The following is a 12,394-nucleotide window of genomic DNA, read 5'->3' as shown; positions in this document are numbered from 1 at the left end:
GGGCCGCCGGGCCTGCGCCGCCGCCGCGACGACCATGTCGGCGGCCAAGGAGAACCCGTGCAGGAAATTCCAGGCCAACATCTTCAACAAGAGCAAGTGTCAGAACTGCTTCAAGCCCCGCGAGTCGCATTTGCTCAACGACGAGGACTTGACGCAGGTGAGCGAGGTGGAGACGCGGGCCCTGAGCCGCGCGCCTGCGGACCCGCGGCCGCTCTCCCGGGCTGGAAGTTCCCGGGCGCACGGGCGCCCCGCTAGGTGTTGCGGGGAGTCGGCTGGGGCGGGCCAGAGTGCCTCGCCGGGGGAGCTGGCCGCCTCCCCCAGTTCCGACGCCCGGGAGACCTCCGTTCTGCTGTGGGAAGGGGAGCAGACGTGGCCCAGTTACGAGGCGGGCAAGGGTGGGGGTGCAGCTGAAGGCTACCGGGGATGGGTGGGAATGGAGGGGGAAAAAGTGTGAATCTTGCGGGGTAAGATGGGAGAGGTGGAGGGGAGGGTATGGGAAATGTATTGATAGAGTCGGGACAAAAGGAATATCCTCAAGTATGCAGAAAAATAACATCCTTTCCCGTTCCCATAGCCCTGCCATGTGATTCATGCTTTTTGGGTGACTCAAAAATGCCTGGTTTTTCTTAGTAGGAACAAAACCTTTGGCGATTGCTTGCTGCTTCTCAGGACCCCCCCCCCCTCCCCGACTCTGTTTTGGGTCGGGTGCTAGACTTGTCCCTCAACAATGGCCAAGGGAGTAAGACTGTCTGAGCCGACTGTGGACTTCCCTCTTGTCAGACCCAGTCTGCTCTTTTTCGAAATCATTGCTGCTCTCAGTAACAGAAGAGAGGTGAGGGCCTTGAAGTCTGGGGAGGATGGTTTTGCTCTTGAACTTAAAAACCAGAGGACCTCCTGTTGATGGGAGAGCTGGGGGTTCCTCTCCCCACCCTGCCCTGCCAGCTCTCGGGTTACATGGCAAGGAATGAAGAGATCTGTGGGTCTTTGGGGAGATGGGTTTGTTTCTCCCAGCCTTATCTGTCAAATGAGGGCTTTGGACTAGTTTAGTAGGTCCCAAACCTGCATCAGAGTCAGTCTTTCAACATAGAATCGTGGGGGGGCTGACCCAGGAGTGATTTAAGAGAAGGGGAAATTTGTATTGGTAACAGCTCCCCAAGAAGTTTGATTGTAGTCTCAACTGGCCTTTGGGGACCCCTGCACTGATTTGCTCTCCGAGCTCCTACTGTTTCAGGATTCTCTGGAACGTTGGGAGGACTTTGGAACATGCAGATTCATTGGATTTCCTGACCAAGCCTTGTCTCCTTCCCGTGTGTCTGTGGCCCCTCCTCACCCGCTGCCCCAGTCTCCTTCCTCTTCAGAGCTTTCTCTCATCTCTCTGAATGAGACCAGTGGAGCTCTTTTCACATTCCAGTCCAGTGTGACCTAGTTGTAGCCACTCCTTTTGCAGAAGAACCCCTTAGATGGAAAACATTGCTTTGAAGTGGACCGGCCTAGCCTGGCTGTTTTGAATGCCGCTTAAGTGCTCCCAGGGTTTGACTTGTTTACGCGGCAGGCCAGAGTAGGATAGCAGGGTAGGGGTTATGGCCTGGGACTTGGTGCCTTCCTTGGAGGCTAGATTCCCAACAGTCAGGAAAAAAAACTCATCTAAAACCAAAAGATTAACCAAACACGCCAGCCCTTGAAGTCATACGATGTTAGGACCAAAGGACCGGGTCAGCTTGGAAAGCGTTTAACTAAGTTTCTTAGTTAGAAGGTGATCTGGTGTGTGGGGTGGACAGACACTTAAGGGAAATTCTTTCTTGGCTTGATGTCTTTTTCTAGGAAGCAGTTTATGTGGTAATGAGGGTTCTGTCATCAGAATCAAGAAACTTTGCTCCTAGGCTTGACTCATTTTTAACTCGGTGACCTTGAACAAGTCCCTTTGCCTCTTCTTTTTTCATAAAATGGGAGTAGAGGTCCCTGTCTGTCTTTCCTCACCAGGCTGTTGTGAAAGAAAGTCATTATCTTATTAAAACTTTTTTTCTCTTACAATTTAAAACACAAACAAAGTTTAGTTAATTTTGATTTAGGAATTCCTGAATTGTCAGAGGTTATTCTGAGGGGTGTACTGGTAATTCCAGGCAACTGCTAAAGTTGGTAAATTAGGTATTTACACCTCATAGGGCCTGTCTTCTGATTTTTAAGTGCAGATAAACTAGAGTGGATTCTGCATAGTTGAGTTGAATCTGTTAAAAAAAAATCTGTTGCTTATTAATTGAATTAAAGAGGGGGCTCACAAATTTAAAGCACTTTACTCTTTCACTGTATCCACAGTTGAATTGTGGGTTTTGAAACAGGCCTGAGTCCTCCAGGGCACAACTGAAATGGTAGTTTCTGAAATAATGAGTGGGGTTATTTGTGCTGGGAGAGTTTAGGCCAGCCTTTTACCTCCTGGGATCTTCCAGGAAGAAACTGCTCTAAAAGAAGAGGGAGACTCCACTGTTGCCAATAGCCTTAGCTGCTGCTCTGTGCATCCTGCCCTCCCCCAACCTCTTACACTCATCCTCATGGCTCCATTAGAAAACCTCAGCCAATCGGTTCCCATCAGTCTCCCTCAAGTCTTTGCTTCCTGCTGCCCCTCCCCACCCTGAGCTTATTTTAGACTATCAAGGCTGGAAGATAGATCAGCTATCCTGCAGGCCACCCCCTCCCTCTTTAATAGGCGAGGATGCTGAGACCAGGCAAGCAGTGAGTGGCGTTGACTGACTTTTGCTCTTGGGATGTCATTGTCCCAGGGATAAATATGCCTCTAAAACTTCTCTGATTTGAGCATATTCCTTTAGCTATGGGTTTTGGTGGTTGTTGGTTGTTTTTTTTTCCCCCCTGGAGAGATACAGAAACCTGTGAGGGACTGCAGCTGATTTTACCAATGAGAAGACTGAATCCCAGAGAAAGAAGCGACTTGCCCATTTGAGGGTTCACAGCCAGGGTTCTTAAGTCACTCTTCTTTCTCCTGTTCGTATTAAGGGTCTACAGTGGCTACCCCATGAACATACAAGGCCTAGGATGGTTGTGTTGTAGAAGGTGACTTGGAGGGCAGGCTTGGTGTTGCCCACCAGGGCTTGAGATTGCAGACTCTCCCTCACTGTTGGAATTTAGAGTGATCCAGGATAAGTAATACATGACAGTCCTTTATTACTTGTCATGCTTCCCTCCAGTCCCAGCCCCTGTTCACAAGGTGATGTTTATTCTTCAGTCCTTCTGTGCATTCTCCTCAGGCATGTATTCAAATACACAATTGAAACCTTTTTAAACTTAAACTGTATGGACATATTTGCTCTGCAACATTTTTTTTCCTGCTTGATAACATGTCTTGTGGCTCTTTTCATGGCATTACATAGAAATATACCCAAATTGTTCCTCATATTGTACCACTAGGGATGTATCATAGTTTCATCATTCCCTTATTGGTGGACATCAAGGTTGCTTCTGGGTTATGCTGTTACAAACAGTGAATGTTTCGGCAGGCATCTTTCTCCGTGCTTTTGGATTTGTGTGTGTGTGCTTGCACGAATTCAAGTATTTCTCTGGGGCAGACACCTAAAAATAGAATGACTGGGTTGACATAAAACGTATTCAGTTTTTTTACAGATATCACCAAATTGCCTTCCAAAAAAGGCTGTGTCATGCTATTACCAGGATTGAATATTATTAAATGACTTAATCATTTAATAATTTTCCTAATTACCAGAGATTAATTCTCTTTTTATAATATGTGGTGGGTATGTTTTGTTTCTATTGTGGATTGCCTATTTGTGGTGTTTACTTTTTTTCTATTTGATTACTTTCCCTCCTCCCCCTATTGATCTGTGGGAACTCTCTATGTATACTCTAGGTCAAGGGTCCACAAACTTTCTGTAAAAGGTCAGATAATAAATATTTTAGCCTTGTGGGCCTCAGTGCAGAGTTGACACCTTTATATATTACAGTATTATACATATAGTACTATATTTTATTTTCACTTGTCCTTTCATCTTACATATGGTCATTTTTCTTTTGCATATGATAGCTTTTAATATAAATGTAGCTTAATTTGCATGTTTTCCTTTATAGTTGTAGTTTAATCTCATGCTTAGACAAATCTTCTAAGATTATAAAATGGTCTCTAATATTTTCTTAGTTCTTTTATCATTATTTTTATGCTTATCTTTTAATTTACCAGATTTGTATTTTAGGAAAATAATTCTGGCCAAAGACAGAAGATCTAGTATAGGCCCTTGAAATAGTCCAGATAAATGACAATAACGGTCTTCTCCAGGTCAGTGCTATGAGGAGAAAAGGAATGTCAGTTATGAGGACAGGGTGCTCTGGGATTGAACCAGGGTGGTTAGAAGTACCTTTAACAGAGATTGAGATGAATCGATTTGGAGTAGATATGGGGATGGGGAGGAGTGAAAAATAATATGGTAATTTTGCCCTTGTGGAGGTTGTGGTCCACTTTGGGGTGGGTAGGAATTCTGAAGTCATGGGAGTAAAGTAAGTATCCTCACTCAGGAGGAGTGTAGAGTGAGATGAGAAGGTGGGGGAGAGTTGAGGGTTGGTGGTTAGTGGGAGAAGTAGGTCTGGAATTAAGGTTTCTTGGCTTCTAGGTCCTCCTCACAGCCTCCATGTGGTTTTCTGGGGTTGCTGGTAGGTATTCACCTGAGGTGATGTCTCATTCTCCTGCCAACCTTTGTGACTTTTGGCATTACCTTTTGTGGAAGGAGTCACTGCATCTGAACTTAAGTTTTCATCCAGGTCTACTACTATTATACTGTGAGGCTTTGGCTGGGTTATTTTCCCTCCTCAGGCCTCTTATTTCCCACCTGAAGACTGAGGAGGTTGCTCTAGATGTTTACCAGGGCACTTTTCGTCCTTCTGTGTCTCCTCTGTGTCCCCTTGCAGTCTCCCTGTCTACTTCTTCCCCTTACCATGTCCATCAGTACTCTATTGCAAGGGCTGCTGGGACTAAAGGATAGGAATACCAGGCATAGAGGTGAGGAGTCCAAGACTTGGTCTGTGTGCATTATTTCATCGACTTTACCTTTGTTCCTGTGGCATTCCTTTAAGTTCCAGGGTATGACTTAACATTTACCTCAGAAGCAATGGGAGATTTCATGCCCACCCTTTTTAGAAGATTTATATAACCTGTGTGCAAATTAGAAGGTTGTTTGGCACAGGTGTGTCAAAAATACTAGACTTAAAAATGGCCAACAAACTCATGAAAATGATGGTCAGCAACTTTAGTCTTAGGGAAAAGCAAAATGAAACCACAGTGAGACACTACTTTACACTCACTGGGATAGTTACAATAAAAAAAATGGAAAGTAATAAGTGTTGATGAGGCTGTGGATAAATTGAAACCCTAGTACATTGTTCATTAGAATATAAAAAGTGCAACTGCTGTGGAAAACAGTTCGCTAGTTCCTGAAAAGAATTATCATATGAACCAGTAATTCTGCTCCTAGTAAATACCTTAAAGTATTGAAAACAGGTATTCAGAAAAATACTTTTATAAAAATGTTCATGGCAGCATTATTCATAATGGCCAAAAGGTAAGGGCAACCCAGATTTCCATCAATGAATGAGTAGATAAACAAGTTGTGATATATTCACACAATGGAATATTACTCAGTTATAAATAAGAATGAAGTACTAAGACATGCTACAACATGATTAAAGCTCAAAAACATGATGCTAAATGAAGGATTCAGACATAAAAGATCACTTATTATATGATTACATTTATTTTAAATATCCAGAATAGGTAAATATGTAGAAACAGAAAACAGATTAGTGAATGCCAAGGGCTGTTCCTGGGGGGAACAGGAGTGCCTGCTAATGGGATCACGGCTCTATTTTGGGAGTGATGAAACGTTTTAGAACTAGATGAGATACTGGTTGTATAACATTGTGAATGTACTAAATGCCCCTGGGTTGTTCATTTTAAAAGGGTTAACTTTATGTAATGTGAACTTTACCTCAATAGAAAAAAATTGAGTTCGAGAATCATACAGATACAAATCCCAAACCTGCCTCTGCTCCTTGTGTCATTTGACATGAATATATGATTTTTTCTAGAGTCTAGATTGGCAGTTTTTGTCTTAAAGAGCCATATGGTAAATCTATTAGGCTCTGTAAGCCAGTGGGCAAAATTGAGGAATTTATAGGTATTCATGTAACCATTTAGAAATGCCAAACCCAATCTAGTTGTTGACCTTAAACAGCCAGCCGCTAGATTTGGACTACCAGGCATAGCTTGCCAGCCCCTGGATTCATCTAGTCCTGTCCAGTAGAACCATAATGGGAGCCACATATGTAATTTTCTATTTGCCACCTTAAAAAAATAAAGGTGAAATTAATTTCAACTATATTTTACTTAACATATCTAAAGTATTATTATTTCAACAAAGAAGTTACTGTGTAAGATTGAACCTTTGTAGTACCTTTCACTTTAGACTAGCCACTGTTGAGTGCTCCATAGCCACATGTGTTCCTGTGGCCCCATAGCGACAGTTCTTGAAATGTTTTCTCACTTCTGGGCTCTTGAGATCCTCAGGGGAAATAGCTGGTGGGAAGGCTGTGTCTGTGGGTTTCCTTCTCCCTGGGGGTATCCTGCAGATAGCATGCACCCCAAAGATTCCTGTTCCTGGAGTCCTCTCATTCCTGTTGTTCCTGTTTCTGTCCCCCGCTACCCCTTCTTGTCTTGGTTATCTTTTTGCTAACTTTGGGGACTTCTTTCTTTGGTGACTCCTTTTAGTGTATTTGAGTGCTCTGGGTCTCTGATCCCTGCTCCCTGATCAGGGACAGAAGGGAGGAGGGTGCCAGCCAGGGCCCAGCAGACCTGTTCTTGGAGAGAGAGAGCGAGCCAGGGGCAGCTTGATTTGTCTCCCTCCAGGTGAACTGCTGGTGACTGCATGTGGGCATCACCCTTTATATTCACGGAGTGTTTTGCAGCTGTATCCTGGCTGCTATTTCCTTGCATTCTGGCCTATTACTTGACCTTTGTCTCCAAGTTTTTTCCCTTGCCTCACAGAAGGAGTACAGTTAAACGCCTGTTTTACTCTTGGCACAAATGTGCAGGGTGACCCAGGAAGGTCACTAACATTCTGCATACCTCAGTTTCCTACCTATAAAGCCAGTGCCCTCATTCCATTTTCTGGGAGGGGTGTGCTAATGGAATGGATGGAGGGTGCTGGCCAGGCCTGTGGAGGTTCCTGAACCCCCATGTAGTGATTAATATTCCAGGAAGCATGCGTTGTGCCTTTCCTGTCCAGTGGGGAATAGCCTTTGTTTGGTCGATCTCCTGATGACTGGGACCCTGATGTTAATTAGATGAAATAAAGAAAAATGACTTGGGATGTTTATCTTTCATTTGTTCCCAAGCTGCCATTTAGTCTTGAAAGAGAGGAGAGAGAATTACAGTTAGGGAAAAGAGAGAAATGACATCATACTGCTGACATCCTAGTGCTGTGTAAGGAGGGAGGTGCAGTGAGAGGTGTAAAGAGCCCTGGATGCTAATTTGGAAGTATTTAATTAAAGAAAACAGATTTTTCTTTTTTCCTTTGAAACTTACTCTCCAAGACTCATTTTCCCATCTGAAATGACACAGCTGGACCAGGTCATTGGTTTTCAAACTTTCATTAAATTGTGGAAACTTTTACTCAAAGGAATCTCATGGGGAATGTCATGTATGAAACCCAAACGGCGACCTGGTCCTGGATGCTGGTGTCAGAGACTGAAGTTTAGTCTCTTGGCCACTTCTGCCTCTTATCTGGAGGCCTCCAGGTTATATCTGGGGGTGATGAGGGGCAGGTTTGAAAACTCTGCCCTAGATTTTGTGGTCCCTCCAGTCTTAACAGTTGAGGATTCTGTGAAATTGTCCATGGCAGTTTAACAATTGCCTTGGGATGGAGCCCCAAATACCCAACTCTGTCACTCCCCTTGTATTATTTCCTTTGGAGGAGAGAGAGCCAGTGGGTTGATTCACTGGCATTTTGTCCCTGGAGATGGAACTAGAATCCTCCAAACCACTTGGTGGTTTTCTTAGTCAGGGTCATCCTAGGGCATATGAAACCACAGTTGGGTTTTTCGCCTGGAGCTTATAACCCTTCCGACTCCTTCCTCCCTCCGTGCTTAGCTTGGCTTTTACACACTGTGCTAGACAATGGCCTACCTGGGCTTTGGGCAGCTCTTGCTGAGGGAGTGATGGGCCTGTGCATCCTCCTCAGCCTTCATTGTACTAAATCAGGAGTCATGTACCACAATCTCATTTCATTCTCAGCAGCTGGAGAGGCAAATAGGGCTGGTGGCAGCATGGCCACTGGTAGAGGAGGGGATGTGGCATTTCAGAGAAACCACTTGAAGCCATTGATCTGCTTAGCAGTGTGCTGTGATACAGACCTTGGTTCCATGAGGCTCCCACACCAGCCTTTGTGCAGCAGAAGCCTGTCCTCCCAGGAAGGCCACTTTGACTTGTAAATTTGGAACTGTGGCTGTCGGAGGCTAGGGTATTGCAGAGCTAATCAAAGCTGTTTAATGGCTTTCTAATTCCTAGCCCTCGGAGGAGGGGTGTGTGGGGCTGGGTGATTACCACCCCCACCTCTGCCATTCAGCAGATGAAGAATTGCCCCCAGTTGGCACATGGAGCATCTGAGACCCAGAGGTACAGTGACCTGCATAGGTCACAGGAAGGCCAGTGTGGGTTTTTCCAAAGTCCTGTTTGTCCTCCCTGTCTGATAACAAGTATTAACCTTTGCTATCAGAATCAGGGCCTTGCCCTGACTTGGATTCCTTAGTTGCTGGAGTGTAGGGTGTGTGTATGGGGAAAGTGCTACGCAGGGCATTTCATAGGTCCTAAAATCTCCTCAGCCTTAGGGTGTCCATGTCCCCCAGACAGGCTGTTGGCCTGTGGCAGTGACCACACCTTTGGCACAGTCCTGAACAGGAAGCCTTGTTTTTCCTACTGAAAGAGGAATTCAGAATCAGGAAATAGTTGTGTCCTTGATCTCTGTAGATCCTAAACACTGGTTTTAACACACAGAGCAGTGAGTCTCCATGGTGCACTTTCAGATAGTCTCTTACCTCCTGTATTCCTGGCCCACAGCTGAAAGGGTGGGGGAAGGGGGGCAGCTGCTGGGAGTCCCAATAGAACTAGAGAAAAGAGTCCACATCTCCTGGGTGTCCGGTGCCACACCTGGAGCTTCCCTACTCAGGCTGGTGAATGACTGGGGACTTTGGGAGCCGCGGGGCTCAGTGGAGTGGGGTGTTCATTTGGCTATCGCTTGGGGACCTGCTCTGACCTAGAAATCTGACACAGTCCCACTTTCGTTTAAACATACTCAGGTAAAGGAATGGAATGGTTGAGAGGCTTTCAGCACAGATTTGGGTTCACATCCTGGTTCTGTTTTCGACACCAAGTGAACAAATTAAGTGTGTCCTTGCTCTGAAAAGTAGGGTCTCTAATAAGAAACCTGTGAAGGTGGTAGGAAATGCAAAGCCCTCAGCCACTGCACCATGTAAAGCAAGTGCCAGTTTGTCAACTATTGGCTGTATAGTGAGTGCTCAGTAAGTGGGGTTTGTTTTGCAAGCACATTCAGAGAGGGGGACCTGCCTCCCTGATTTTGTGGGACAGTTCACCTTCAGACTTCTGTCTCCCTCTATACCCACAAGAACAAAAACCCAGCTGCCTCCTCTCCTACTGAGCTTCTAGTACCTTCTTCCCTAGGGATTAGAAGGACCACAGTCAGTTTGCTTGTGTGAGTTTGATTTTCAGAACATATTTAGTATAAAGATTAAACTGGCTTGAAGATTTTTACCTGGTAGAAAGTGAAGCGCTCAGGTGTCATTAGCCTAAGACTAAACATTAGAAGGCGTGGGCTGTTTTTTCTCCAGAGGGCAGTGGCCAGCCCAGCAGCTGTCCCCTACCCCCCACCACCAACCGGTCCCTGCCATCCCAGAGTAGTGCACAGGCCCCCTGAACTGGTAGTGTAGACCCTGTAGGCGGCAGCAGCTGATCCCAACTTCAGAAGTCACTCTGGATATCTGAGGTACTGTCAGCAAGATATGAGAGGCTGCACTTATCTTTCTTTTTTTTTTTTTTTTTTTTTTGATTTATTTATTTATGCATATAAGAACTGGGGTATAGGCCAGAGGTGCAGGGGGTTAGTGAGAGGATTCATCAGAGAAAGAGTGGATCTGTGAAATACACTGCTGAGGGGAGCAATGGGAGAGACAGGAGAGGTCTGCTGTGCCCTGTGGGTCAACTCTCTGGCCGGGGATCCAACTCCTGTTTTATTGGCTGCTGCTAGCTTCCTAGTGCTGAGACTTAACCCCTTGCGCCACCAGGGAGGCCCTGCACTTACCTTCCTGGTGTTCCTGGAAGCAATTTTCTGAGAATCAAAGTTCTGGTGTCCTGAAACCTAAGTGGAAGGGCTGGAGGAGGGTAGAGGGCAACTCAGAATTCAGTCAGTTGAGCCAGGTCTAGTCCCAGATCACTGGGTGGTTGGCCAGGGTGTGTCCTGACCCTTTGATCACTAGTGTTGACTCAGCCATCTTAGCTGGCAGGTAGGTCCTTCCGACTCCCTGCCCACTACCTTTACACATCACATATTCTTCAGGATGAGGAACCTCCAGCCCAGGGGTCCCCTTCTCTAGGGTCTAAACAAGTATAAGGCACTCCTTGCAGGAACCTGAGGACAAGCTCTTCCTACAGGCAGATGCCCTCCCAGCGCATGGCCCACTGATCTTCAGTCCTTATGTCTCCCTGCCTGGAAACCTCGGGAGCCTAGGGGTCCTCTTCTTGGGGTGCTGGGCCAGCTAGCTCAGTTATGCAGCCTTCTCCAGTACGGAGGTTTGCCTGTATTTACATCACAGGGCAGTTGATAATGTTCCGGAATTACTTAGTGTGCTGATGGTGGCATTCATAGCAGTAATTCCTGTGTGCCAGGCCACTATTAACTCATTTATATTCACAGCAGCCTTATGAGGTAGAGAGATAAGAAAACTGAGATGGAGAGAGATTATGTAACTTGCCCAAGGGCAATTCACTAAGTGGTAGAGTCAGGACGCAAACCCAGACAGTCTGACAGAAGGCGTCTTCCTTGCACTTTATCCCATGCTGATCCAGAGGGGATCAGGTGGACCTTCTACAATAGATGGTAGCTCTCTGGCCATGGGTCATCCTTGGCCTCGTGTAACCCTTGGCATCATGTGTCTAGGAGCCAGGGCTATTCTGCCAGAGAGGTGTGTATTTGTTGGGAAGGGTGGGGTTTGAGTGTGAGACTTGAGCTGACCTTATTTAGCTTTCCTGTCTCTTTTTTTCATTTTCCATCACATTTTCCCATCCTATCTGTTTCTTTCTTTAAAGATTTATTTATTTATGCATACAAGAACTGAGGTACAGGACAGAGATGGGGTGGGGGGTATTGGTTGTGGTAAGAGGATTCACCAGAGACAGAGTGGGGAACAGAACGGGCAGATTGACTGAAATACACTGCTGAGGGGAGCAGCGGGCGAGACAGGAGAGGTCTGCTACGTCATGTGGGTTGCTTCCCTGGTCCGCAGGGCAGGGGATCGAACTGGTGCTGCAGAGGCTGTGGATAGCTTCACAGTGCTGTGCTTAACCCCTGGCGCCACCAGGGAGGCCCCTCCTACCTGTATCTTTATAGGAAACACTGTTTCTTTTTTTTTTTAAATTTAAATTTTATTTTTATATTCCCCATACAATTGCAACCCCCTTATTTTGACCCCAATCCCTCCTTTCCCCGCCCCCCAGTTTCTTGATTTTGATATTTTATTTCTTATAGTTATTCTTTTTCCTGGTCCCTTATTTAAGTTTTCTAGATTCCTGCTATGAGTGAGACCATCCGGTATTTTTCTTTTTCTTTTTGGCTTATTTCGCTGAGCATGATCCCTTCCAGCGCCATCCATGTTGCTGCAAATTGCATGTGTTTGTCTTTTTTGAATGCTGAGTAATATTCCATGGTGTATATGTACCACATCTTCTTGATCCAGTCATCTATTTTTGGGCATTTGGATTGAGGAAACACCATTTCTTAAAGGACAGAGTATGACTTTAATACAAAACTGTTGCCCCAGAAATTTGTCTCCTTGCATTCCCTAACATTCCTCCCTTTGCCACGAGTGGTATCATATTCTCAAAATCTCAAGAATATGGGCTTGTCAATACCAAACAGGGACGGGACTTTTTTTTTTTTTTTTTTTTAATTTATTTATTTATACAAGCACTGGGTACAGTCAGAAGCAAGAGAGGGTGAGTGAATTCACCAAAGCCGAGCAGGAAACAGAACAGACAGACTGACGAAGTACACTGCTGAGGGGAGCAGCGGGCGGCAGGAGAGGTCTGCGCGCCATG

At 45.6% G+C, this 12,394-nt stretch overlaps 1 protein-coding gene across 2 annotated transcripts in view; it reads left to right on the top strand.

Moving 5' to 3' along the window:
- The window catches only part of MPRIP (myosin phosphatase Rho interacting protein), a 127,381-nt gene continuing 114,987 nt past the window's right edge, over positions 1-12,394 (top strand). For both annotated transcript variants that reach the window (XM_037495344.2, XM_037495343.2), the window contains exon 1: positions 1-157. In XM_037495344.2, coding sequence (XP_037351241.1) covers positions 35-157 — 123 coding nt within the window. In that variant the 5' untranslated portion in view covers positions 1-34. The remainder of the gene's footprint in view (positions 158-12,394) is intronic.

This window comes from Talpa occidentalis, unplaced genomic scaffold, assembly GCF_014898055.3.
Source record: "Talpa occidentalis isolate TD23 unplaced genomic scaffold, MPIMG_talOcc4v2.1 talOcc4.7, whole genome shotgun sequence".
In the NCBI taxonomy this organism is placed as follows: Eukaryota; Metazoa; Chordata; class Mammalia; order Eulipotyphla; family Talpidae; genus Talpa; species Talpa occidentalis.
The sequence above is the reverse complement of the archived record's forward strand: the minus strand, read 5'-3'. Positions and strand labels throughout refer to the sequence as shown.